Source organism: Trypanosoma rangeli, assembly GCF_003719475.1.
Source record: "Trypanosoma rangeli strain AM80 chromosome Unknown Tra_15.4_contig_00272, whole genome shotgun sequence".
Taxonomy (NCBI): Eukaryota; Euglenozoa; class Kinetoplastea; order Trypanosomatida; family Trypanosomatidae; genus Trypanosoma; species Trypanosoma rangeli.
The window spans coordinates 1-25,603 of record NW_021706019.1 but is presented as its reverse complement, the minus strand read 5'-3'; the positions used below and the strand labels follow the sequence as shown (position 1 = coordinate 25,603).

The 25,603-nt window shown below is 48.5% G+C and overlaps 12 protein-coding genes and 1 pseudogene across 12 annotated transcripts, besides 17 other annotated features; 12 read left to right on the top strand and 1 right to left on the bottom strand.

Annotated features, from left to right (window-relative positions):
- Positions 1-313, bottom strand: TraAM80_06990 (uncharacterized protein; the record flags this gene model as incomplete). Its single annotated transcript, XM_029383806.1, has 1 exon — positions 1-313. A coding segment is annotated over one exon (313 nt), but the record flags the coding sequence as incomplete, so codon positions are not given.
- A 307-nt stretch (positions 314-620) lies between these two features.
- On the top strand, positions 621-1,418 carry TraAM80_06989 (uncharacterized protein; the record flags this gene model as incomplete). Its single annotated transcript, XM_029383805.1, has 1 exon — positions 621-1,418. The coding sequence occupies one exon, from the start codon at positions 621-623 to the stop codon at positions 1,416-1,418; it is 798 nt and encodes a 265-aa protein (XP_029236325.1).
- Positions 1,419-2,278: 860 nt separating this feature from the next.
- Positions 2,279-2,297: a microsatellite.
- Positions 2,298-2,502: 205 nt separating this feature from the next.
- Positions 2,503-2,522: a microsatellite.
- A 577-nt stretch (positions 2,523-3,099) lies between these two features.
- Positions 3,100-3,124: a microsatellite.
- Positions 3,125-3,163: 39 nt separating this feature from the next.
- Positions 3,164-3,211: a sequence feature (A-rich).
- Positions 3,212-3,334: 123 nt separating this feature from the next.
- Positions 3,335-3,386: a sequence feature (A-rich).
- Positions 3,387-3,415: 29 nt separating this feature from the next.
- TraAM80_06988 (myosin heavy chain MYA2-related, putative) lies at positions 3,416-4,832 on the top strand (annotated as a pseudogene).
- Positions 4,833-4,935: 103 nt separating this feature from the next.
- Positions 4,936-4,956: a microsatellite.
- Positions 4,957-4,978: a microsatellite.
- A 165-nt stretch (positions 4,979-5,143) lies between these two features.
- TraAM80_06987 (tRNA wybutosine-synthesizing protein 2) lies at positions 5,144-6,319 on the top strand (the record flags this gene model as incomplete). Its single annotated transcript, XM_029383804.1, has 1 exon — positions 5,144-6,319. The coding sequence occupies one exon, from the start codon at positions 5,144-5,146 to the stop codon at positions 6,317-6,319; it is 1,176 nt and encodes a 391-aa protein (XP_029236324.1).
- Positions 6,320-6,670: 351 nt separating this feature from the next.
- Positions 6,671-9,172, top strand: TraAM80_06986 (uncharacterized protein; the record flags this gene model as incomplete). The annotated part of the gene is made up of 1 exon (XM_029383803.1): positions 6,671-9,172. The coding sequence occupies one exon, from the start codon at positions 6,671-6,673 to the stop codon at positions 9,170-9,172; it is 2,502 nt and encodes an 833-aa protein (XP_029236323.1).
- A 253-nt stretch (positions 9,173-9,425) lies between these two features.
- Positions 9,426-9,463: a microsatellite.
- Positions 9,464-9,602: 139 nt separating this feature from the next.
- On the top strand, positions 9,603-11,714 carry TraAM80_06985 (glycerol-3-phosphate acyl transferase; the record flags this gene model as incomplete). Its single annotated transcript, XM_029383802.1, has 1 exon — positions 9,603-11,714. The coding sequence occupies one exon, from the start codon at positions 9,603-9,605 to the stop codon at positions 11,712-11,714; it is 2,112 nt and encodes a 703-aa protein (XP_029236322.1).
- Positions 11,715-12,238: 524 nt separating this feature from the next.
- Positions 12,239-12,276: a sequence feature (A-rich).
- A 117-nt stretch (positions 12,277-12,393) lies between these two features.
- TraAM80_06984 (putative DNA primase large subunit) lies at positions 12,394-14,112 on the top strand (the record flags this gene model as incomplete). The annotated part of the gene is made up of 1 exon (XM_029383801.1): positions 12,394-14,112. The coding sequence occupies one exon, from the start codon at positions 12,394-12,396 to the stop codon at positions 14,110-14,112; it is 1,719 nt and encodes a 572-aa protein (XP_029236321.1).
- Positions 14,113-14,740: 628 nt separating this feature from the next.
- Positions 14,741-15,430, top strand: TraAM80_06983 (cytochrome C oxidase assembly protein; the record flags this gene model as incomplete). The annotated part of the gene is made up of 1 exon (XM_029383800.1): positions 14,741-15,430. The coding sequence occupies one exon, from the start codon at positions 14,741-14,743 to the stop codon at positions 15,428-15,430; it is 690 nt and encodes a 229-aa protein (XP_029236320.1).
- A 184-nt stretch (positions 15,431-15,614) lies between these two features.
- Positions 15,615-15,631: a microsatellite.
- Positions 15,632-16,107: 476 nt separating this feature from the next.
- On the top strand, positions 16,108-18,390 carry TraAM80_06982 (62 kDa protein Tc-1; the record flags this gene model as incomplete). The annotated part of the gene is made up of 1 exon (XM_029383799.1): positions 16,108-18,390. One exon carries the CDS (start codon positions 16,108-16,110, stop codon positions 18,388-18,390), a length of 2,283 nt encoding a protein of 760 aa, XP_029236319.1.
- An 86-nt stretch (positions 18,391-18,476) lies between these two features.
- Positions 18,477-18,509: a microsatellite.
- A 201-nt stretch (positions 18,510-18,710) lies between these two features.
- Positions 18,711-18,733: a microsatellite.
- Positions 18,734-18,795: 62 nt separating this feature from the next.
- Positions 18,796-20,691, top strand: TraAM80_06981 (putative leucine-rich repeat protein (LRRP); the record flags this gene model as incomplete). The annotated part of the gene is made up of 1 exon (XM_029383798.1): positions 18,796-20,691. One exon carries the CDS (start codon positions 18,796-18,798, stop codon positions 20,689-20,691), a length of 1,896 nt encoding a protein of 631 aa, XP_029236318.1.
- A 641-nt stretch (positions 20,692-21,332) lies between these two features.
- TraAM80_06980 (acetyltransferase) lies at positions 21,333-21,944 on the top strand (the record flags this gene model as incomplete). The annotated part of the gene is made up of 1 exon (XM_029383797.1): positions 21,333-21,944. One exon carries the CDS (start codon positions 21,333-21,335, stop codon positions 21,942-21,944), a length of 612 nt encoding a protein of 203 aa, XP_029236317.1.
- Positions 21,945-21,957: 13 nt separating this feature from the next.
- Positions 21,958-22,009: a sequence feature (A-rich).
- Positions 22,010-22,228: 219 nt separating this feature from the next.
- On the top strand, positions 22,229-22,621 carry TraAM80_06979 (uncharacterized protein; the record flags this gene model as incomplete). The annotated part of the gene is made up of 1 exon (XM_029383796.1): positions 22,229-22,621. One exon carries the CDS (start codon positions 22,229-22,231, stop codon positions 22,619-22,621), a length of 393 nt encoding a protein of 130 aa, XP_029236316.1.
- A 222-nt stretch (positions 22,622-22,843) lies between these two features.
- Positions 22,844-22,872: a microsatellite.
- Positions 22,872-22,901: a sequence feature (A-rich).
- Positions 22,902-23,025: 124 nt separating this feature from the next.
- Positions 23,026-25,197, top strand: TraAM80_06978 (ATP-binding cassette protein subfamily F, member 1; the record flags this gene model as incomplete). Its single annotated transcript, XM_029383795.1, has 1 exon — positions 23,026-25,197. The coding sequence occupies one exon, from the start codon at positions 23,026-23,028 to the stop codon at positions 25,195-25,197; it is 2,172 nt and encodes a 723-aa protein (XP_029236315.1).
- An 18-nt stretch (positions 25,198-25,215) lies between these two features.
- Positions 25,216-25,238: a microsatellite.
- A 106-nt stretch (positions 25,239-25,344) lies between these two features.
- Positions 25,345-25,383: a sequence feature (A-rich).
- Between the last annotated feature and the right edge of the window lie 220 nt (positions 25,384-25,603).

Below are 25,603 nucleotides of genomic sequence, written 5' to 3'. Positions count from 1 at the left end.
GGGGTTTGCTCCGTGGCGGCGAGTCCTGGATCGCACCCTTCTTCTGCAGGCGCTCGCGGCGTGGTTCTCTAGCAGCCGCCGCAAAGCCGCACCGCAGTGGCACAGCCTCCTCCCCCGCACGTGTCGCAACGGAGCGCTCGCCGGGCCTGCCTTCCTTCCGGCGGAGTTTGCCCCCCCCCCCCCCCCCTGCTCGATTTCTCCGGGGCGACCGCCGCTCTGCCCGCGGGGTTTGGCCTGGGATCGAACCCGCGCCTCGCGTGGAGAAGGGGGCCGCCGCTGGCCAATCATCGGCGCTAAGGGCGCAGAAGCCCATCTGCAGGCGCCGCCGTTTGGAGGGGAATCGCCGGCGCGGCTCCGGTGGGTCGAAAAAGAACGGAAAGAACCGGGTTGGGGCGTGGTGTGGGCGCTCCGTTTTTTTTTTGTTTCTGTGCTATCGTTGGGTTGTGGTTAGGTTTTTCTTTGTTTTACGTGATAACGCGTTGGGCGCTATGTGTTGAAGCGTGAGTTTCTTTCATCCTTTTTTTTTTTTGATGCTCGCGTTGAAGCGATAATCATAGTGCTGGGTTGCTTTGCTTATTTTCAGATTTGAACAGCCGGGGTCATGAGAGGGTTTTTGTACTATGTACGGGGATCGAACCTTTTCTAGCAAAAATGCTTCTCCTTTGGTTGAATTCATTAAGATACTTCGCAACCAAAGGAAAAACGAGGAGAAAAGAGTATTTCCAAGGCGTTACAATGGCCGGCTGGTGGAAGTTTCGGTGCCAATAATAAAAACAGATTTTTTTCCCCTGGAGTGGGAAATCACGGAGGCGGTGAACACTTTAATCGATGAACCCAAACCCAATAATCTTGTGAGGCCGAAAAGAAGACGCAGTTTATCTATGAACGATTTTAAGCAAGTGAAATTTATGCGATCGCCCTTTGCGTGTGAGCTTTTAACAAAATCTTCAAAGGGTATGTATAGTTCCACCTACGTGGACATTGAACTAACAACTCTTGGTCTGGAACCCTTGGTCCGGGATATTCCTGTCAGTCGAAAGGAAGCAAAGTCATTGATAGGTCTTTCATGTTGTTATTTGAGATTGGGTACCGCACTTGTGGTAAGTGGTTGCATTGTTGAGGTGAATAGCACGGACTCTACAGCACAAATAGTTCCGGAGAAGGGATTATGTCTTGACGTGGAGTGGGTAAGTTTAAAAAAGCTTTACCGCATCCCTGAAGATATTACGGAGGTGAGGAAAATCGTCTCGGAAAGAGTTTACGCTGTGCTTCAGCGCGAGTCAGAAGATTCAGCGATAACGGGTCTAAATGAGTCACCCACAATGGAACAATGGGAAGAACTTCCACGGTCAGAGTCTCAAAGCGATGTTGTGATAGAAGAAAGGGAGGATAGATGCGGAGCTGTTCAGAGTGAATAAGTTACATTCGTTTGTATTGAATGTTTGTGTAATTTGAGACAGATCACAATCAGTTTCTCGATGGGCGCACACCTTTAAGTATACTGAGTATTTCATTATTACTATCATTTAATTTACATTTGTTGCTTTTTTGGGTGTTCTTAATTGTGTGGTGGATACCATTGTTACGAATTTTTTTTTTGTTACCCACCATTGTGCTGTTTTAACGCGTTGTGTGTGGTAATACATAATATATCTTGTTATTGATTTTGTGATGATGATGATGCTTATTTGTTTTGAACTTCTAATTGTCTTTCAATCTTCCTTTTTTTTTCTTTATTGAGTGCCTTTATCTTTGTATTTTTTTTTTCTATTTGCAGCACAAGAATCAAAGTGAAAATCATAGCTGTCAATCTCGCTTTTTTCTCTGTTCATTTATGGAAAGGATTATTTTATTGGAAAAAGAGCTTCTGGAGTTGCAACGAACGCAGTTTGAAATTTTGGGCGAGTTGTTCTTGTGGACGGAGACCTTGGGAAAGACTAGTGATATTGAGTTCCTGTGTATTCGAACCGAAGCAACTCCTACAAACGCGTGCTTTGGTGTTGTTCCCACATTCTTTCAAAATGTTACAGTTGGATAATTTTCACTATTATTTATTATTTGAGATAAGGGCAACTCATGTTACCTTGATAATGCGAAGAAGCCTCTGGTTTTTTAAAGTCCGTTTTTGCCATTATTTGTAGTATGGCTGAGATAGTTGTTGTGAAAAACATAGTTATATCCAGAAAGCTTTGGACGGAGGCATCAAGGCTCGTAATCGCATATAAGATGAAACAAATCTATCTTGTTATGAATTATATAATACGACAATTAACGTAGTTATATATATATATATATATGGATTGAAGAGAAACTTACTGCCAAAACACTTGGAGTACACGTGCCTTTTTGTGGGATAGTTTCCAAAATTGCCTTTGGCAAAGTTCGAGAGATTAATGTATTAGATGGACCTCTTGCTTTGTCAGGCTTGCTGAAAAACATTTTCAGATGCCTTTTCTGCAAAATTTCTGGGTGGGGCTGAACCATTATGTGCGATATACATCAAATAAAATAATAATAATAATGTGTTTTTTTTCAATTTGAGTAAAATGGGCGTTCCTTATATGAAGACCTTGAAGTAATTTTTTTAAAAATGTAGGCTTAACTACACCTGCAGTGAATGCTTTTCCGGGTGAAACTACATCTGCCGGAGTAAAACATGTGAATTTTTTTTGGAGGAAATAGTTATTGTTTTTCTTTTGTCCTAATGTAAGGAGAAACAATGCTACATTTGAAGAAAGAACACTATTACAGTTGTAGTGGGAAATTTATTTGTGTAATTTGTGAGCTGCCGTTTTACAAAGGGCGCCATTAATTTCCATAATGGGCCAACTATTTAAAATGCTGCACAAACACACCGTATTACAAGTGTTTACTACAAACATACCTGTTGTATTAAATGAAATAAATAGGGTTCTTGTTGAATAAAGATGTATAAGTGTTATTCAACTTTTCTTATATGGATGTTATGGCATTCACATGCTGATGTAAATTAAAAAAAAATAGTTTTATTATTATTTTGGAGGCCGTGAATTAATTTTCTCATATTTAATACAGTTATACTTACATTAATACTTGCGAAATAGTCTTTTTTTACGAGAGTATTATTATTATTATTATTATTGTTGCTCTTGGAAGTTTTTTTTTTTGGACGCACTCAAAAATATTTTTTTTGTTTTGTTTTGCCCATGGTGTTGTTATTATTATATTTTGTCACTCTTTTGAATCCAAAAAAATGGGGGTACGATTGAATTGACCTATTTGGTGGGGGATGTATGGGAAAGACACATAAGAAGAAGTAAGGGTGAAGCAGTTTGCATTAGTATTATTATTATCTTTTGATGTTTGCATGCTTTGATGTTTTTTTTTGCTGATTATTATTGGCGTTTTTCAAAGGTCTTTCACTTTGGAGTATTTGGTGTCACTAATTTCAGAGATCATTAAGAAATAAAATGCTAAAATAACTTGAACAATCGAGGGTTAATTTATTGAACAAATCCGTGAGCGGATAACTGTTGTCAATCATACAAACCAGCATTGAATAAGATACATCAATCCTAATGCTGACACACAATACATGAAATTATATAACTGTTTGTTACTGCAGCAATGAAGCTCTGCTGGTCTATTAAAAATAGTCAGGATGCGAAACACGGGGCGCTCTATACTGTTCAAGTACGATGAGCTTGTGAGACGGCACCGTGCTTTTTTGCAAGAACAAATAACACGGTAACGACGTTTGTAGGCAATTTCCGCATGACTGCAATATCGACATGTTACAGGCACAACTCAGAAAGCCAAGGGTCTTTATGAAGCATGAAGCTTATATCACGCTTAATTGTGCAAGAGAACAGGCGTGCTTTCGATTTCTTTGCCTGTTTGAGGCAATGAGTCAAAGGAGTTTGGCGCGTGGCTATTTTTATTGTGATTACACGAGAGTGCACCACCAGGGACTTAAGGAGGCGCAGATTTGAGAAGATGTGATTCAAAGAGACCCAGATGAGGAGGATGAAAACAAATGAGTGCGAGAAAAAGCTGAACGCAAACGCCGAGACTTGCTTCATAGGGGAGTGACGAAACAGAGTAGCTGTATGTATTCAAAAATTCGTTTGTCGGTTTCTTGATAGGAATACAATTTTCGAGGTGCATTTCTTTACGCTCTCGCGAGAAGTACACTTGCAATGAGGAGCAGCGAAAGTGCCGTCTGTACAAGGCTTCCCCACAGCGGAAGATTTGCGCCATGGAAACTCAACTGCTGGAGCGGAGGGATGGTCACCAAGGGTCAACCACCACGCATCGTCGAGAGCTACTTTGTGAACGAAGAGGGCGTGCAATGCGGCTACTAGGATAAAGGTGACTGTTGCACGTGCACAGCTATAAAGGGGGCTAGCGCATACGAGAGCACAGCGCGTAAAGGAACGACTTCAGCTACACCAAAGTCTGCAACAACTGTGGAAATGAACATCCCAAAGAAAGCCACAGAACATTTGTGGTGCGTCGCACCTGGCACAAGAACGCCTTCTAGGTGAAATGCTTAACCGACTGCGTGGGTAGGTAGAGTATTTTAATAAAACGCTTGTAAAGCCTCTTCTTGATACAAAAACACCTCATTGTCAGCAGGGTTCAGCATTTGGCATGACCAAGATTTAGTGTCGTACAGAGGAACGGTGGAAGGACGAGTGAGAAGATTTTTTTTTCACATCATGAGGCGCATGATTTGATATTGGCATCATATCAGCGTTAGCTTGAGGGCAAATATCGGATTTGGATAGTGTCAAAGGTCTTGTGACACTTGAAAGCCACTACCGCTGCTCTTTCCCTTCAAAAGCGGCAATAACATGGGATATTGAAGTGTCAATAAGTCGTAGAACCGGTGATCCATTTTTGTCGTATGGGGAGGTAGTTGCATGGAGGGAAGAAGACCATTATGCAAATATGTTTTTTTATTTATTTTTGGTCTATTATATATATATATATATATGCATCTGAGCATGCATATCACTTGCTCTTGTGGGCATAAGTGCACCTGAATTGCAATTCGCCACTTTACAGTTGCGCATGTCTTACATTACGTACACCCCCTCATTTCTGTTACTGCGGGGGAATGTGGCTGTGGGGGATGGGGTAGGAGTGAGGCTAAGGAAACATGAAGGGTATTTTTACTCGGGGGAAGCTCCTTGTCGTCATTATTTTGGCAATTCTCACGTGGTTGCTGCGCAAATACGTGTTGAGAGATGGACGTGTGTGTGATTGTAAGCGAAGGTGCGGGGGAGGCGGCACATTAGGTAGGACTGGGAGAGGCGGGCTGAGACTTGCGCCGAGGAAAGTAGATCTCTTTGTTCAGAAGCTTCGAGAGCACGGCGCGACGGTGGCGGAGGAGGCAGCTATTGTACGACTATTTCCAAGGCGCTTTGAAGTTATGGGTCACGTGGTTGTGGTGAAGCTCAACTCTGGCGTGGCGCGGGAAGAATTTTCAGTCCACGCCAAGGCGTTTGCGGAGTCCTTTTTTCCACGTGTTATCGATGTTGTGCTGCTGGACACGGAGGGCATTGCTGGGGAGCTGAGACTACCAAAATTAGAGATGCTCTGGGCGAATGACACTGCACTGATAACAATGCCGAAGGAATCGGTAAAGTACGCACTAAAACAGTTTAAGGAGCCTTCGTATATTTCCCACGAGGATTTGAAGCGGTTTGAAGCCTACACGGACTCGGTGACGTTTACAACGCATGTGGAGAATGGCATCCGGTATAGCTTTGATGTCCGCGAGGTGATGTTCTGCAGCGGCAATGGAACGGAACGCATGCATTTTGCCGCCGTTAATGCTCAAGATGAGGTGGTGGTGGATATGTTCGCCGGGATCGGGTACTTCACGTTGCCCCTTGCAATGTTTGGTTCTGTCAAAGTCATTTATGCGTTAGAAAAGAATGCGACAAGCGTGGGGTTTCTAAAGTACAATGCGCTGCAAAACCGGGTCGGGCATTTGGTCCGTACGTACTGCGGAGATAACAGGGAGGTGGCGTCGGAGTTGTGTGGCCAGTGCGATCGGGTGCTCATGGGTTACATCCCGTCATGCGCAGCTTTCTTGCCGCGAGCCATCTCCTTCTTGAGGCGGTCGCCACATGGGGATCCGGTTGGGACGATTCATTATCACTTCTTGTCAGAGAAGAAGACGGCAGTGGAGAGCGTCAAGCAGCATATTCGGGCGGAGTTGGGTGAGCGGGTCGCGTCATTGATGCGCTTGAGGGAGATTCGCACGGTGAAGTCGTACGCACCAAAATTTTTCCATCACGTCGCAGATTTTTGCTTCGAGGCATCGTAGGCGTCGTTGTCGTCGGTGCCGTCCGCAACCACCACTGCCAGAGAGGGTAATTCTCACTAATAACGAGACGCCATTCAGTCAACGGAGGGAAACGAAATGTGCGGTGCTTATCTCCAGTTGTTGCCTCGTGTTCGCGTGGCCTCTCTCTCTATTCCACATTTTATGTGTGTGCGGGGACCTGTCGCCGTTGTATCTTTTCTCTTCTTCATTTTGTATTTGTGTGGTTAACTGCAGTTTCTTTGTCAAGCACCTTCTTCACGGTGACGGGGACAAGGGGGAAGCGGCGACAACGCATGAGGAAAGCATCAAACAGACATTCACTCCCACCTCAAGCAAACACACCAAGAAGCGATGAAGTCGTCTGAGGTGCAGAAAGACTCTATACGGGCAGCCATCCTGGTGGAGTGCGTGAAGAACAAGTCCTTGGATATAGTCTATCAGGGCTCTGTCTTGTACCAGCGACTGACCTCTCAGGAGACACGCAATCTGGTCTATGGGTGCTGCCTGGAGTTGGTGGAAGACCCTCAAAGGCGGAGGGATGTGGGCCAGCTTATTCTCAACTGTGTCTCTAGCTTCCCGCCCTCGCAGGCGACACTACAGGAAATTGCTAACAAGTGCCGGTCCTATGCGACTAGTCGAACTCCATACAGTGGTATCTACCAAGAGCTGAAGACAGTCGTTGACACGTACCTTCATCATAAACCGCTGAGTTACATGCTCGGTCGCACGCTTCCACGGGGAAAGCAGGGACGTGTTTTCCGTCAGAGCGAGCTAAGCAGAAATCCAGATTACATTCAAAAGTGTACCTTGCAGCCTCTCATAGCGCAGCACACGGAGAAGGGAAAACCCATCGTACCAATTTCCAGCTGGTCAAATGAGGAGTTGGCAGTGACTGCGGGGAAGAAGAACAGAACACGTAGTGGCCCTTGGACAGTGAAGTATCACGTGGTTGGGTGTAAGGATTATGTTAATCAGCTTCCATTGGAGTGCACAGAGGGTGTCATTGATGAACAGTTGCGTGTGTTGAACTCGTTTTGGGAAAAATATACGACCAATCCGGCTTTACTTCGAGCGACCTCTTTTCTCATAAAATTAATGTGTGATGCATACGTGTCGAAGATTCCCTTACAGTCGAACTACTCATTCTTTCGCACTGTGAGTATATGTTATCTTCCGACGTTATTTGATCTTATGGGTAGCACCTACGTTTGTGTTAGAACCCACGTGTACGACATTCTGCTCACGTTGGGGATACACTTTCAGCTTGTGGATACACAGGGAATATTCCCAGGCTGCACGGAGGCTCTGGAAGAGGAACTCATTTGGATTCTCTTAACCGTGCTGCGAAAGCAAGCTCTTCAGGAGGGTAGTGATGAGATGGTGTGGACGGCAGCTGCAAAGTGCGCCATGACTATTATCCCTTCCCATAAACTTTACCGCATCAATGCTTGTGTATTGTATCAGTTTCTGACACTTCCCACCATTATTGCGTATCATCCTCAAATCTACACCACCTTTGCTGAGGCCTTTGCAAAAAGGATTCTGCATTGGGACCCTGCAGCTGAGGAAGCGGAAGACACATTGAGTCTGGATGAGGAAGAATTTAAGAAGCTGGGTCACCAGCCTGTCGCCAAGCTGCTGTACCTGTACCGCCAGTCAATGACACTGGGGGCTCGCTTAGCCTTTTTCCAGATTCTTTTTACACATGCAGTGACTGTTTTGCCAACTCGCTCTTCTTTGCCAAGACTGTACCCGAGGATCCTGCGGCGCTGCTACGTTGAATTAGTTAAGGTTGGTTTTCACTGGCACCTGCACTCCTTACTCTTTTACCAGTCGCACCGGGTCTTCCGCGAGTTACCAGGGTATATTACGTACGACATGGATGTGAAGGAAATGCGAGAGTACAAAACAGAGGTTGTTGCTATTGTTGAGTGTATCTTACAGCTTGTAGAGGAGGATGCGCGTTTGCCTGATGCTATTATGAATGCTTTTAGAAATACGGTAGGATCACGAGCAGAAGAGCGTACTGGCCTTGCCACAGTACTCACAGAGTTTTCGTCTATGATTCCAGTCATGTTAAAAGAGGATACCGATGGTGTTTTGTACAATATTGGCTGGCGCATGGCTTTTTACTGCATGCGGCTTAGCAAGGAGAACTTGGGAAGTGAGCGAGGCACGGCAATCATTGAGAATTTAGCGACAAATTTGGTCTCCTATTCTGGGTCAAGGGACCGCCTTGAGTTGGCGAAAATTAGGAGTGTATGTCCGGATGTCCTGGCCTCCTTAATGTTTCTGGGGCGGAAGCATGCAAATCAGGCGGTAGAGCCGTTTAGCACATTAATATTATCTTTTTTACTTGATACAGAGGTAGTTGACCTACAGACGGTGATGCGGCTGTACTACCGTCTTGTAGGTTCCATGACGATTCAGAACGGCCCTTTAAATAAATCCTTGGAGGCTGACATATCACAAATGTTGTGTAATGGGCAACTCGTGACCGCCCAATCGATTGTGGATGATATTGGGGCACGTGTGCTTTGGGCGCTTTATCGAGCGCTGTATCCGGTGCAATTCTTTTCGGCCTGTCGGGCACGCCATGTGTTGGTCTCTTTTCTGGACGAATTGGAACCTGTGGGTGGCAGTAGTCAGGCCCATACGTGGAAAACGGTCATGGCGGATCCATATCCCCCTGTTGCCTTGATTGGGGCACAAAAGATTTTGCAAATGTACGGCAGGAGCGCGTATGATCGCTTTGATGAGGCGATGAGTATTCCGCAAAAGAGCGAAAAGGGCGATTCCGTCTATGCGCTTGCCGTCAAGGTGGCCCAGCTGGTGGAGCCGCGAAAGGAGTGAGACTTGCCCAGACGGCGAGAGTGTAACGGGGGGAGTGGCCAAACCGTTCTTTTTGAGGCTTCTTCATTTCCTCATTTTTTATTCTTTTTTGTTTGTTGTTGTTGTTGCTCTCTCTCTCTTGACCGTCACTCTACGACACTTCTGCTCTGCGGCTCGAGCCATTTATTGGTGCGTCTCTGCGTTTTCCTCTCACTTCAGAAGCGATGCAGGAAAACGCTACGACAAAATCAAATTGCGACAGTATAGGAAAACGACAAACACACACACACACATACGCACGCACACACGCACGTATACTGGGAGAGACGAAACAAAGACGTCGAAGTGGAAAGAGGGCGAAACGTTCGAGCAGTAACCAAGAACGACATCAGAAACGGGAAGAGAGGGGCAAAGGGAGAAAGGTAAGCGAGCTAAGCAAAAGTAGGGGACTATGAGCGTGCGTACAGAAGGGATTGCTTTATCTCCCATTTTGACTGAGGGTATAGCTGAGGATGAAGGTGACAAACATCAGAGGATTCTTCATCTTAGTGAGGCACAAACAGCGACTAAGGATAGCCTCGATGCAGAAGAGGTTGGCAAGACACAAACGCCAACTAAGGAGTTGAATACAGGGAAAACTGGTGAGGAGGAGGAAGTCAAGTGTGAGGTCTCTTCGAGTCCGTTGTTTCGTGTGAAGAGGGGCGCCACAAAGGACCGCATTGAAGTGCAAAAGTCTAGTAATTCTCTGCGTTGCACGGTGTGTGGTGAGAATGTCCCACCCCGTGACTGGACGGGGTACTGGGATCGTTTCCGTTTGGTTGAATTGCTCATCGTGCAGCTGAGGAAATTTTGCGAATTTTCTGTGCGACTGTTTATTGATTTTTTTATGTGGGCCCTCATGAATATTTACTTTCGTGAGGTGACGGTTGTGAACAAGGAAAGTATTCCAAAGACGGGGGCGGTTGTGTTCTATGGCAATCATCAAAATCAGTTTATAGATGCCTTAATGATTCAAGCAAATTGTGGGCGCCCTGTTCGATTTATAATGGCGGAGAAATCCTTTCACAAACCAATCATTGGACAGTTTGGACGCATGACGAATGCAGTCCCTGTCGTTCGTCCACAAGATGTTCCTCTCATACCTGGAGAAGGGTCCTTGCTAAGCATGGATGGCCCCATTGTTCATGGCGAAAGGACAACGTTTTCCACGTCTCTTGCTAACGGCGATGTAATTATATGGTGGAAAGGGGCAAACAAGTGCACGGCACAAATAGCTCACATCAACTCCGATACAGAGTTGGAGCTCACGATGCCGGTGATGCCGTCAGATGTCGTGAGACACCCCACACCCTTTAGGGTATCCCGCCGCATTGATCACTCTGTCATCTACACCAGCGTGTACCAGACGCTGCAAAGCAATCATTGTATAGGTATTTTTCCTGAGGGTGGTTCCCATGATCGTACATCGCTTCTTCCACTTAAAGCCGGTGTGGCGCTTTTCAGCCTTGGGGCGGCAGAGCGAGGAGTCAGCGTTAAGGTAGTTCCATGTGGGTTAACATATTTTTACGGTCATAAGTTTCGCAGCCGCGCATATCTTGAGTTTGGAGACCCCATTACGCCCTCGAAGGAACTTCTGGAGCTCTTTAGCCGAGATAGACGCAAGGCAACAGGCATATTTTTGGAACAACTCAACGCAGAGTTGCGTGGGTTTACCATTAATGTCCCTAACTGGAGTGCTCTAAACTTTCTGCATGGATTTCGTCAGTTGTACCAACCTCCAAATTGTATTCTGGCAACCCGGGACTACCTGCGCCTGGCTCGCCGCCTCAGCGTCATCATGGAGGAGCAAAAGGATAACCCAGAATTTATTGATTTTCGTAACAGTGTAGAAAACTATGGGGACTACTGCAACGCACTACTCGTACGTGACAGTCAAGCTGCCACACTTGGGAAATTGGGGTCCATCGAGGCACAACAACTACAACTGCTTTTTCGTCGCTCCTTTACATTATTTTTGATGGGTGTTATTCTTGTGCCTTTTTTTGTTGTGTGCCTTCCAATTGGGATATTGGCGAGTTTTGTGGCAGATCGTCAAAGGAAAAAGGCTCTTTCCGAAAGCACCGTAAAGGTTGTGGGAGTCGACGTGGAAGGGTCGTATAAGCTTCTTGTGGGATTTTTTAGTGTTCCTCCTGTATTCATGTTTGTTTCTCTCGTGACATTTTTCTACACTGATGCTCGCACAGCCTTAACGGTGTTATTCAGTCTTCCCATGGCGATGTACGTCTCTTTATTGATTCTTCAAGAGGCCATGATGGAGCTACGCGCGGCCTTGCCGCTGTTTATGTCTGTTATATCAAAGCACAAACAGTTTAGGAAGCTGTACGAGCGTCGCAAGGCGTTGGTGGCGCTCACAAATGAATTGGTTCGTAAATGGGATCCTGAGCTGGCAGAAGAGGTGCAGACGTACGTGCGAGAGTCGAAATGCGACATGAAACGGCGTGAACCCTCACTGTTTTCGTTACGTCACAGCAGCCTTCGACGGCTCGCAGACAAAAATAACTGACTGCCGTTGCCTTCTATCTGGGCTCTGTCGTTTGTCTCAGGCAGTGTTTTTCAATGATCCCTTTTCCCACTTTATACGCCAATGATAGATGCTGTCAGGCCATCTGGTACTAGGCAAGGCAGAGGAGTACACGTGCATGCACGACATTCACGTATTTACTTGGGCGTACTTTTTATTGTTTTGTAGGCGATATTCGGGAGGGTAAGCACTATTTATTGTGCTGCGTTTGGTCTGTATTGTGCGGAATTTTTTTGTTTTGTTTTAGCTCTTATGGGAATTAATTTTTGAATTTCATCTGCATTTGGCTCTTCGTCTACTTGTTTCAAATGCCGCATTTTAATTTGATTATGGTAGTGGTGGTGATGATGATGACGGCTGGTTGTCATCGTCACTGCCCTCCCGCATTGCTGCAGCGGTTTGTGAATGTAGCTCTGGCTATTGAGGCGAGCCCGCCATTTTTTTCTGTAATGAATTTCGTTTTAAAATTTATTTATTTAGTTCCTAAATTGCTACACTCACTTATCTGTTGTTGTCATTTTGTTTGTATTTTATTTTTATTTTTACCTGTCTTGTTGGCGTGAACGTTGAGAGAAAAAAAAAATTAGGCGGGAAAACTGCTGCGAAGGGGTGTAGGTCTTCGCGGTGCAGCTGGGCCCTTGTCGTGTTGCGTGAAGGCGGAATGCAGGCGATCATCACCACCGCGACGTCGCTTGGGAGCGATGCGAAGCAGCAGCAGGAGGTGAAGCATGCTGCGGCTCCCATTCTCGATTGGGCCACCATGTACACACGCAAGCCTTCTGGCACCCGCACCCTCTTTGCTCTAGAGGCCCTGGTGGCAAAACGCATGGAGCTGCTTGCGTGGATCGACCAGCTGATGAACTCGCCAAACGTGAAAAGCTTTGGTGTTTTGCTTGACGAAATTGGGGCGCGGCTTCCACTCGAGCGTCGCAAGCAGGTTGCGCAGCAAGCCGCCGATCACGTGGTGCTGGGTCGAGACGATACCCCCGGTGCTGACGATGCCGATCGCTCTCGTACCCCACGGCGTTCGGTTTCACGCTCCGGCTTGGCTGCCTTGAATGCCGTCGTGTTTGAGGGTGACGAGGACCTTCTTTCGCACCTCCTTTCACGTTTTGCATTCTGCATGAGCGAGCAATGGCGCAAGTGGTTTGTGAAAACGGAGGAGGCTTTGCTTCGGGCGCGACTGAAGCTGCAGATGGCAAAGTGTGAGGCTGATTTTTTGCCTCGTCTCATGCGCGACAATGGGCTTCCGTGCTACCCACTCTCTGAAGAGCAGTGGCAGGAGGCACGGCTGCAGGAGTACATTGTGTACTTTGCGGCGTCGCAGGGAAAACTGCAGCCCCGCGGTCGCGAGGAATACTTTGCTGTTCCACTAACCCTAGCCACACGTCTTATCAAGACCCGTAGCGTTCTGTGCCTTCGGGGGCAGGCCATTCTTCACAGGGAGCAGGCTCAAGAGGTTTTTTTAACGATATTTCGTTCCAAATTAAATAGAGGCCTGCATGAGGCGTTCCTTGCGCGAGTGAAGTTGACATCCAATGAGGGTGATGAAGAGCGGGATACAGTCATGCGAATGCTAGATGCCTTCTTGGAGCATTTTGTGGCTGATCCTACGTCTGCGATGCAGGAAGCGTCAACTGGCGCCGTGGGTGCAGGTGATGTTCGCCGACTAGCCCAAACACATTTTCCCCTATGTATGCGTCAAATAGATGAGCACCTTCGTCGCGAGGGGCACCTAAAGCATCATGGACGGTTCACGTATGGCCTGTTCCTGAAGGCAATTGGTCTTTCTTTGCAAGATTCCATTACGTTGTTTTCTTCCTTGATGACTCTTAAAGGCGCTGCTGGCAATACTGAGGCGTTTACTAAGACTGCATACGGATACGGCCTCCGCCACATCTACGGGATGGAGGGTAAGAAGACAAGCTACACGTCCATGTCGTGTGCGACGCTGCTGGCCCTTCCTCCTGTGGTGGATCGTTTTGACTGTCACGGTTGTCCGTTTCGTTTTAAGGACGAGGGTGCCTTTCGGTCACTGCTACTGAAGGAACAGCCAAGCCCGCTTGGAAAGGAGCGGCCTCCGTTGCGACCCTCTGCGAGCGATATTGAGGACATTGTGCAAGACTGCAAAGGACAACATTATACACGTGCCTGCTACAAATATTTTGTGGCTACTCACCCTGGCGTGAACCGTGACACGCTCTTTCGCTCCCCGTTTGAGTACCACTCGCTGAGCCGGGAGGTGGCGGAAAAGCCGGAGGAAATTTTGAGTGGTCAGACAACACCGGCGCGGCGTCTCATGAGCGGTGACAGCCTCAAACGGTCACTTTTCACACCGACTCTGAAAGAGGACGTCATTCGTGAACGCACATTCCCATAGTAATTTTTTTTTCCGGTGGGGAGGCAGTTTGACTACCCAGGTTGTGTGTGTCACTCCTGCTGGGTGGGCAGCAAGGGTGCGCCCGCTCTCACGCATAGAAAGGAAAACAACCATAACAGGAACGTCCAAAAGGGCGGTTTTGCATAGAAGTGCTATCATTTTTTTTTTCTTGTCTTTTAAATTTTGTTTTCCCCTTTCTCGTTTTCTTTGATATCCATAGAAGCCAACGCGGAGGCTTAACTTTGTGGAGGGTAGGGCCTGCATTCATAAATAATGGGCCAATGCTCACATTACAAACAGGCCTACTTTCCTCGTGGGTTTTAAACAAAGAAGTGAGTATGAGTGCAAAGTTATTTATTTCTCTTTGGTTTTATTGTATTTTTCCCATATATCCTCGCCCCGTGTGGCCTTTCTTGCCCCTCATACAGCTGCAAACATAGTTATGTGAATTGTGGCTTTTTCTCGCTTCTCTTATTTTTCTTTTCCTTAAGCTTTTTTTTTACCTTTTTTTTCTCTTTTTGCTTTTTATTTTCTTCCTTTTCCTCCGTCTCCTTTGTTTAATGGTGGGTGATGGGAGTGAGGTATCGAGGCGGTAGCAAAAGGCTGAGGCTAGTGACTCTGGCGTGTTATGCTGTGTCGCTCATGGGCTCGCCGCAGCGCTGCAAAGGGAGCCGGTGGAACGCCCCGTAAGATTCGCATAGAAAGTGGGTATGAACGGGAGAGCAAAAAGAGTTACGAGGAGCGTGGGCGCTTTTTCTCTGCCTTTGCAAGCGTATCTATCATGTCGCTTGGGTGTACCTTTTTATTCGTTCCTCTTTATCGCATGTACTGCGCGCCAACGGGACGCGGCGCTGACCCCAAGTTCTACACCCCTGAGGCGCAGCGTGAGCGCGAGCAGAGGGACAAGTCGTACCCTGTTGTCAAGAAGCTGCTGAAGGTTCGTTTCCTGAGTGACGTGGGCAACACCATGCCGATTGCCTTTGTTCCACTGCAGAAGGAGGTGGAGGTGCTCGTCGGGGAGCCCGCACTGGCCTTTTACTCTGCTTACAACCGCAGCAATCGCACCCTCCTGGGCGTCTCGTCTTACACCATTGCCCCTCCCGAGGCTACGAACTACCTGAACAAAATCCAGTGCTTTTGCTTCGAGGAGCAACGGTTTAAGCCGCATGAGCTGGTGGAGATGCCTGTCTTTTTTTACATTGACCGAGACTTTTTAAATGATCCGCTGGTCAACTGGCTGGATGAGGTCATTGTGAACTACACCTTCTTCAACTTGGAGAAGACAAAAGACATCATTTTCCGGTCAAATTTGGCCTGATGTACCAGTTCTGCTGGGTGAGGCGGCGAACGCGAGGGGGGCGGAGAGGAAGGAAGGTAGAGGAGGAACAGAAGGACTGTTTGAGAGGTGAGGGAGGAAACATCTACACTAACACGTGAAGGTGTGAGGGGACTTGTTTACGTCACTTCTGCAGTAGCAGAAGAAGCAACTAAGAACGGAAACGAAAAAAAAAAAAAAAAACGTTGACGTGGGCGATGGGGAGTGAGACGGCGCCGACGTGAATTTTTTGATGACTCGGTGGCGGATAGGTGGAGAAGAAGATAAGGGAGGTTACTCCTGCGCATACTACACCTGATTCATACGTACAAACTGAGGTGATATTTCTGGACATGTGCCCTACTGTCTTTTTTTTTTTGCATCTTTATTATTGTTGTATTGTGCCCGTTTCTTCGTTGCTGTGGCCTTGAACAATCACACCAACACTGAAACTCTGCATTTAGGTGGTGCGCCTGAGTCGTGTTAGACGCTGCCACGCGTGTTGTTGCTGGAATTTCGGTTTCTGCGGAACTTGACCTGGGTTCAACTGGGCCTAAACGCGCGGCAGTGATAGGCATACAGAAGCATCGCTATCCACATACACAGATACCTTTCTCGACGACGAAAGGGTGATAAAAAAAAGAAGGATACCAAAAACACGTCAAGGAATAACACGCGAAATGAGTGTACTCATTGGTCGGCGCGAACTCTTTGCCTTTGCTGAACGGTACTCGTCCTGCCGGTTGAGGGACTACGCTGACCTCGCTGATGGGGTCGTCCTGTGCAGCCTTTTCAACTTGGTGTTTCCGGAACTGCGCATCCGCACTGCCTCGCCACAGACGCACACACTCTCGCAGCGTACTCAGATGAATTGGGCTGCGTTGCGCTCCGCACTGGACGATGTGGGCATTCCACTGAATCTTCTGGATCAAGGTGCGATCCAGCACGGTGATGCGGAGAAGGGGTTTTCGGCTTTGGTACTCTTTTACTTTTTGTATCATTTGACAAAACGCACCGATTTCTCTGCGGAATTCGCCACTGACGTGTCTGAACTACTCACAGAATTTTTGCAGTCTATTGATTCCATTGCAGCACTTGTTGTGGGTGGTGCTTTGCCCCTTACTGCCGTGCCGCCGCAGCTGCAGGAGTCGCTTCGCATCGCTACCGTGGCGCGAAGACGTCGGCCTGCTCCAGGGCGGGCACAACGGAGAGAAGGGAGTCTCGCTGTGTCTTCTTTGGGGGTCTCCGAGGAAGATAACGAAGAGTGGTTGAAGCGGCAGTTAAGTTTTGACACAGAGGCCATGACAGTGTCGTCGCAGCTCTTAGAGGACGAAGTACGAGGCCCTGTACACGTATCTAACGAGGCGCTAGCTGGAAGGCGGTGCACGGGTCAGATTTCCCACCAGGGGAAGAGGAAGCAGAGGACCGACAAGGAAAGCACGGTGATCAGGGAAATTGCCGAAAAGGCTCGCAGTTGCAGTACAAGTAGCAGAAGTAGCCATACGGCCAGAGGAGAGCGGGGCGTCATGGGCCCATCAGTCGTGGAACGTGAGGTGGAACTCCAACAGGCCCTCATTGCCATGTCAGAGGAATGCGAAAAGCTCAAAGTGCAGAGAACGGAATTGCTCGCGCAACTGACAAAGTTGCGCGCAGAGGCGTCGGCCAACTCATCTTTGCCCATGTCTGAAGAAAATGATGCTTCTAAGCAGAAACTGGAGGAGGAACAACGGAGGGTAGCGATGCTAGAGGAGGAGCTTATTCACCTGCGCCGTATCCTTCAAAGGACGAGAGAGGAGCGTTGCAGTCAGACTCCAGCATCGGCGTCCTTCGTGGAGGAGTTGTTAAAAGATGTGGTGGACACAGAAACAGGTGAGGTTGTCAATGTGCATGAGACGGCCACATCGTTGCACAGCGTCATTTTGGACGCTCTGCGGGACTCCCCACGGAGGCGGCATGATGCACAGAGATGGCTTTGGCTTATTGTATCTGCGTATCATGTGATAGAGACACGTCTTGTAACAGCGTGTGACTTGGCTGCCATGGAATGGCGGCGCCTAGAAGGCAGCGGCAGCGACGGCAATAGTTACAGCCAAAGCAGCAGCTGTAACTGGGTCTCTGAGGCAACCGCAGAATTGCAGTCAACGCCGAATACGACTGCGAAAAAAATGCATTTTTTTCAGACAGCGCCTCCTGCGTCCTTTTCGCCCGATGTCGCAGCGTCCGCCACAAACGTGGCTGTGTCCAAGTTGGCGGCAGAGATGGAGAGGCGGCAGAAGCAGTTTGAGCACCAGCTATCTGAGCTGCACACAACTGAGAAGAATCTGCGACAACGGGTCCACCAACTGGAGACGCATCTTCGTCGTTTTGCAACGAAGGCCATTGAGCGCGAGGTGAAGTGGAAGTCACTTTGTGCTGCAATCCACGAGGCTGAGCGTATATCTTTTGGCATCGCTGAGTCGGAGACAACCGAAGAAGTTGAGCAACTCTTGACTCGACGCCAGTCATGGTACGCTCGCGCTGAGAAAGAATCTGCCTTTTTAATGCAGAAGGATGCGGCCGACACGTTTGACACGGCGTCGGAGTCAACAGCAGGAGGCCATGACGTATGCGAGGCGATGCGAACGCTCGTACTGAGCGTCACTCAAGACAGGGACCGACTGCAGAGGGAAATCACGGAGCTGCGGAAGGTGTTTAAGGCGCCGGTGCAGCTTCCGCAGGCAAGTGCCCGTACGAACGCATTGAAGGATGCGATACAGAATCGTCTTTTGGAACAGAAGGAGTACGAGCAAGATGAGGTGTGGTTTGTCCGCGCGGACTCGCGGCCGCCCTACACACTAAGCTCTCCGTCAACAAAACGTGTTTCTGTAACGCCAGCGAAGATGCGAGGTGTCGGGGAGCACGATGCTGCGACGCCGTTTGCGCGTAATCTTTCGGCCCTTTTGGCGTCTGTGACACCGGTGTAGAATTAACGCCCATAGATGATTAAGCTCGAGGCCATTGTTTACCGAAGCTCATCATATACTATATAAACGCCTTTATAGAGGGGAGCAGAGAGAGAGAGAGAGAGAGAGAGAGAGAGAGATGGGAGACTTGTACGTGTGTGGGAGGCCAACAAAGGCACATGCTCATCCTTCCTTTTTAGTTGTATGAGTTGTGAGTGCCGACGTTCTTTTACCGAGAGAGCGCGGACGGGGGAAGAGTGAAACCGATGAAGGGGTCAGGGTGATTACGAGAACTATGGGGTGAATGCTCCGTGCGTTGACGCTGTCTTCCCCGGCGTGTATTTTTTCTTTTTTTCTTTTTTTTCCTTTAAAAACAAACATAATAATAAATGTTATTGCGTGATTAGGGGGCGGGGCTAGTCGGTGATGTACTCCGTTGTCCAGCCGGCGGCTTTCGCGACGGAGATGCACGTATCTGGGCGGAGCAAAAACATCAAAGAAATTGACCTCGCCGCGGTCTTCTTGACCCGCGAGGACAGGGAGATGCTCGCCCTCATCACCTCCTTTGATCTCTCCCACAATCGAATTGAAAAGCTGCAGCAGTTGGATGCACTGACAGCTCTGACGCGGCTCAATGCGAGCCATAATAAGATCGCCGCGATTGGTTTTCTCCCTGTCACAATCACGGAGCTGGACGTGTCCCACAACAATCTTATGTCGCTTGAGGGCATCGGTTGTCTGCCGCATCTGCGTGACCTGAACGTGGGTTATAATCGTCTTCAGAAACTGATTGGACTCTCGCGTTCACAGCCACTGCACGTCCTTCGTGCCGAAGGAAACCGTATCGTGACGACAGTTGGCCTTGAGAGCATGGTTCACCTGCGTTTCCTGAGTCTTGACCACAACCTAATAGACAACGCAAACGAGCTTTACTTTTTGCCCTCCACACCATCGTTGGAGATGCTTTCCTTGCGTGAGAACCCGGTGGCAAACATGAATGGATATAGAGTTCTTGTGGCGCGCTTGCAGGCCTCTGTGCTCTCCTTGGATGGGGTGCCGCTTCTGCGCGCCGAGGCGTTGCTGTCTTCGGCCCCGAATGAGATTCAGCAATTGCCGGAAACACAAGTACCACTAGAGCTGTCAGCAGCGTGCCCCATTCCCGTTAGCAATGCGACGGCACTGCCTGCGTTTACTGCAACCCCAACGGAAAACTGCTCAACCGCTGAGGCTGATCGCCTGCAACGCGGTTTGGAAGGCAGGGTGGAGGCTCCCATGCCCTCAAACAAAATTGGACCCAAATGCTTTGAGCCACGGATGGCTGTAACTTCAGAAATTTTCGCTAGAGACATTCCGGCTTTGTCCGAATACAGCCACAACAACAGCAACGATCTTCTGTCACACCATGGATCTCTCAAACAGCAGCGACTTAAGAAGCCAGGGAAAGCGACTCTGCAGATGTCACAGGAGGTAACGCTTGCGAAGCCGAGAGCTGAAAGGGGTGGAAAAGACCTGAAAAGGACGGAAACATTTGCTGTTGAGGCGACAAAAAATGCACTTGCACTACCACCACCACACGTCATGGAGCGTAAGCTGCACGAGACGGAGGTGCTTCTGGAAGATTTGCGGAAGGAAAATGACTATCTTCGTACACGCAACAGGAAGGTTGGAGATCAATTGAAGGATGCCAGACGCGTGATCACTTCCCAGCTTGATGAGATAAGTAGGCTGCGGTTGCGGTTGAGTTCAGCTGAAGAAAATGAAAATAAGTTGAAAGATCGTCTTGACAAGATTAAACGCGGTGCCCGTGTGGTTGACCGGCATTCACACAATACTGTAGATGCAATGAAGGTAGAAAACGAGCGCCTGAAAGCCGTGTACGAGGCTCAAATAGCCGATCTGCGTCAACAACTTCGGCGTGCACAACGACAGATAGCCACAGCTGTTAATGCAACTGTCTCTCAGACATCAGGAACGAACCGGACTCAGTCACCGCCGCTGCCGTCGCGCTCCGTGCAGAAGGTGGCGCACTTAGATGACAACAGCGTGGAGATACAAGCGGTTATTGTGGATAGTGAGGCTGATGTTGGCGCCAGTGGAGGTCTTGGTGACATGCCTCTTGACACAGCGCGCGCCGGGGGGGAGGACGATACACCAAACCGCCTTGTTGGATTACGTGCCACGGACGTGGGAAAACTTGCCGTTGAATTGAAGAACTGGTTATATGCTGAGATGGCGGAGGATGCTCGACGAGTGGAAGAAGATAATCTTCTTGACCTGCTGCGCCAGTCCATGAGTGTGGGGGGCGCTGCGACGACTGAGTAGGAATCCAAGACAACTGTGCGAATTGCTATTTTTTTTTTTTTTTTGCGACGGAGTTGATCTTCCGTGGTGGCACCGTCGTGTGCAGCTGCCACATTATTGCCGCAAATCCATCTGCTTGCTGTGGGTGCGCCTCGTTGCGTGGCTGGAAATGGGCTTGCAGAGGCCACTGAGGGGCGTGTACAACGAGAGAGAGAGCGCGGGGAAAGGGAAACTGTGTGTGTCTGTGGAGAGGAAAGTGTGTGATGAGTTGGGTGGGAACCGCCGACGTTGATGCATCCTCGCAGCAGTGGTGATGCCGGTTTGTTGGGATTTGTTCCCTCGCACTTCTCTCACTTTGCTGATGTTCTTCATTGTACACTTGTTACCGGGTGTTGCGGCAGTTTTTGTTTTTGGTGCTCCTTTTTCTCGCCGCAGCCGTCACGTGGTGTTTTCCGCACATTCTTTGTTTTGTCGTCGCCCAGCCGCTGGTCTGAATGCACGAAAACAAAACAAAAATTCTGTTTGTGTGATATTGTTATTGACTTCTCACATCTCTCAAACGACACACAACAACAACAAAGAAATAAAGGGAACAGGTTTAGCAAAACCAGCAAAACATAATTGACGGAGGGAAGATAACAAAAAGAAAATAAAAGAAGGCTATGGCCACCACCAATAGCGCTGCTGTGAATCAAAGTAGCTACGCGGGTCGTGAGTTGCCTCCTATCGAAGGTCTGCAGATACGAACACTTGACGATCCTCGCGTTGTTGAACGTGTTCGCGTCCTAGATCAACATTGTCTTGCCGTCAAGTACTCGGATTCCTACTACGATACTTACGTGCGGCCGTGCACCCATCACTATAATCAAATTGCGTTCTATTATGATATGCTTGTCGGTAGCTGCACGTGCCGTCTGGAGAGCACATCCAAAGAAAACGAGTACTGTTTATATGTTATGACTATTGCCGTGCTTGCGCCATACCGTCGACTGGGTATTGGTAGCCGCCTGCTTGACACAGTCTTGAGGAATGTGGCGAACGAAAACAACTTGTGCATTCGAGAGGTGACGCTTCATGTGCAAGCGGGATCTGCAGCGATGAAATTCTACGAGAGTTTTGGCTTTGAGGTAGTGGAAAATGTGCCAAACTACTACGCTGACCTTGACGAGTGCGACGCATTCAAGCTTTGCAAAGTTATACCACAGCTTCACAATGGATTGACGCAACAGCAACGTGCCAAAAGTGGAGGGGCAAGGAACGGAAAGAAGAAGTGATGTGCGAGTAAAATTTTGTTTTTCACTTTTTTTTTTTGGTTTCCTTGCTTTGTTTTTGTTTTTGTCCTCCGCCGCTTCTCTGTGTGGAACGCATAAGCTAACCGAGGTTAATATTCGCCACTTATTGCATGCGTTGGAACTCTGTGGTGGCAGGGAGTTAATTTTTTTGTCTGCATTTGACCCCCTCCCCACCCCCCTGACTGCTACTAATGTCTCACTCCACCTTCTTTTGATTTTTTTCTCTTATTATTATTATGAGTGGGGAGTCAAAACAACAAGTAAGGATGCCTTACATTCCCACCGGTAAAGACCGTGACTCCTACATTTCAGGGGTCCGTCCAGGCTGCAAGTTTGGGGCTATGCACGATGTTAGCAAGCGTCGGGACAACTTGCCAGAACATGTCTTTGCTCCAATTCGTGACCAGGTGATTCAAGAAGAACGCTTGCGGCTGGTGGATGAAGAGGCGCGAGCTAATGTACGGCTGCAGTTGTTCTCAGGTAAAAAAGGTAAGCGCATGGCAGGTGGCGCCGACGGAGATGAACGCCAAGAGCTTGAACGCGTGGAAAATGTTGAGTCCGTTCGTGCGCGGCATCGAGCGCTGCTGGAGTTGTACTCTGTAGAGAGAGAGCAGTGGAGGATGGAGCTAGAAAAGCGCGGGTTGACCATGGAAATGTAGAGTGGGGCATATCTGTTCTTGTTTTTGTATCTTCTGTTGTCCTTCCTGTGCCTTCTCTGGAGGAGGCGGATTGAGGGGTGGATGTGGGTACGTTGATGTCTATACACCTGCACGGACTCTTCCTTCTTGGCTTGAAATACGGAGGATGAAGGGAGCAGAGAGTGAAAGTGCATATGTGAAAATCAGGCTCATGCGGATATCTGGAGGCTTATCCCTCGTCGTTCTCTCTCTCTCTATCTATCTCTCTCTCTTTTGCTTTTTGTTGTGGTTTTGTGTTGGTGCGTATGAGTTACCTTCCAGTCACCTTCCTCTCCTTTTGCTTCGTCTCTTTACCACTGGCTTTGTAGGATAAGGTAATAACGCGCGAAGGAGGAGACCACATTGCTTGTCGAAATTCATTTGTCATGGACGTTGCGCAGGTGAAGGCGATACTGAACGCCCGTCATCCGGATATTGTGCGTGTTTTTCAAGACAATGTACCGGAAGTGGGCCTGCGGCAGCTGGACGATTGCGTCCTCGAGTATCTGTTGAAGATGCTTGAGGGGCAGATGAATCCTGCGTCGTACCTGCCGGAGGAGACTATTCGTCGCACACTCAAGCTGTACCTCGCCGAGTTCGCCGTTTGCTCCAGTGAAGACGCCCTGAACATGGCTGTGGGGGCGATTTGCCGTGAGATGGAGGCAAGCGGGCTGGCACAGAAGCCAAAGGAGGACGTAAGTCGTCTGGTGAACGCGGTGAGTATTGGGCGGCAGTACGAGGAAAACCTGAAGAAGGCGACAATGATAAATAAAGTTGGCAAGGTTGCAATAATAAATACAAATGCAGATTGGACGTGGGAGACAAAACGCAACGCAGCAAAGGAGACCCGCCGGAAAAGAAGGGAAGAAGAGAAGAAATCGATTATGGCCGAAGAATACGAGGAGTTCTTGCGCAAGCGTGGTATTGCAAGTACCACAACCATCGTGAAGCTGCACCACAAAAACGAGGGGGGATCACACTCCTGTGACATTCGTTGTGAAAACATTCATATTCACATGGGAAAACACGTTCTACTTGACAACACAAATCTTACAATTCTTACTGGCCACAAGTATGGTCTTATTGGACGAAATGGGACGGGTAAGACGACGCTTCTGCGCGCTCTCACCGAGCGAGAGTTGGAGGGTGTTAGCCCCTTTGTGCAGATTTTGCATGTGGAACAGGAGGTGGTGGCGGGCAACGAAACACCATTGCAGGTCATTCTTGCTGCGGATGTTGAACGTGAGCAGCTGTTGCGAGAAGAGCAGGAGCTGTTAAAGAGAAACGATGATGGGGCAAGCACGCGATTGAAAGACGTTTATGAACGTCTTGATGCAATTGAGGCTCACAGTGCCGAGGCCCGTGCGGCATCCATTTTAAATGGCTTAAGCTTCACGCGTGAGATGATGACATCTCCCACAAGAAATCTTTCAGGCGGTTGGCGCATGCGAGTGGCGTTGGCACGCGCCTTATTTGTGGAGCCGGACATCCTCCTCCTGGATGAGCCGACGAACCACTTGGATCTCTTTGCCGTTTTGTGGCTGGAACACTTTCTAAAAGACTGGCGCGGCACACTTGTGGTAGTATCGCACTCTCGCTCCTTTTTGAATAACATCTGCCAGGAGATTATTCACCTTGATGACAGGCAGCTGCATTACTACACGGGCAACTACGAGCAGTTTGAGTTGACACGGGTGGAGCAGCTGCGACAACAGCAGAAGAGTCACGAGGCACAGGAACGGCAACGTGCACACATGCAAAAGTTTATAGATCGCTTCCGGTACAACGCGAATCGTGCCAAGATGGCTCAATCCCGCATTAAGATGCTTGAACGCATGGAGGTTGTGGCAGCAGTGAAGTTTGATCCACAGTTTTCTTTCAAATTTCCCGAGCCTGAACTGGTGCCTGGTGCGTACTTGCAGATGGTGGACTGTGAATTTGGGTATAAACCAGGCCAGACGATTTTCCGTGATGTCAACTTTGGCCTCGATGAAAACTCCCGTGTGGGTCTTTTGGGAGCCAACGGCGCGGGGAAGTCGACGTTTATGAATGTTTGCTACGGCAAGCTGGAACCACGCCAGGGACATATTGTGCGTAACAAAAAAATTCGTATAGCACACTTTGCGCAGCACCACCTGGAGGCCCTGTCACCACAACTGTCGTCTGTTGAGTTTATGCGTTCCAAGTTTCCACACGTGGAAGACCAGCAACTGCGTGCCCATCTTGGCTCTCTCGGCCTTAGTGGCGATAAGGCGCTGCAGCCTATTTACACACTCTCTGGTGGCCAAAAGTCACGTGTTGTGCTGGCGTGGATCACCTTCACGCGTCCGCACCTGCTCCTGCTGGATGAGCCCACCAATCACCTTGACATTGACACGCTGGATGCACTCATTGAGGCATTGCTGGAGTACAAGGGTGGTCTCCTGGTGATTTCCCACGACGAACATTTCATCACTTCACTCTGTGATGAGATATACGTGTGCGCCAACAATGGCATCAAACGCTTCGACGGGGATTTCAGCGAGTACCGCGAAATTGTTCTTAGGCAGCTACGCTAAAAGTGAGAGGCATATGCCTGTGTGTTGTGTGTGTGTGTGTGCGCAGATGCTTCTGCGCATGAGAGACATGCACGCCATTTAACATTCAACTGCACCTGAAGAGTGAAGGGAATAATTTATCTCAACCTTTTTATTGCTGCAGGCGACTTTATATCTTTTTTTTTTTCTTGTTTGTATTTTATTATTGATTGCACACATACTCGCTGATTTTTCTTCCTGGTGCATTTGGTTCGGCTGTTGATGGCAATGATGTTTGCTACTGTGTTTTTCGCATTGTTTCTTTGCATAGGCGAAAGGAAAAGCGGGGGAGAAAAAAGAAAACATCATAGACCGATGAAGCGTCAGAGAAGCCTTCTCGACTTCTTTCCAAAGCGACGGGTGACGCCGCTGGCTGTTGTTGTTGCTG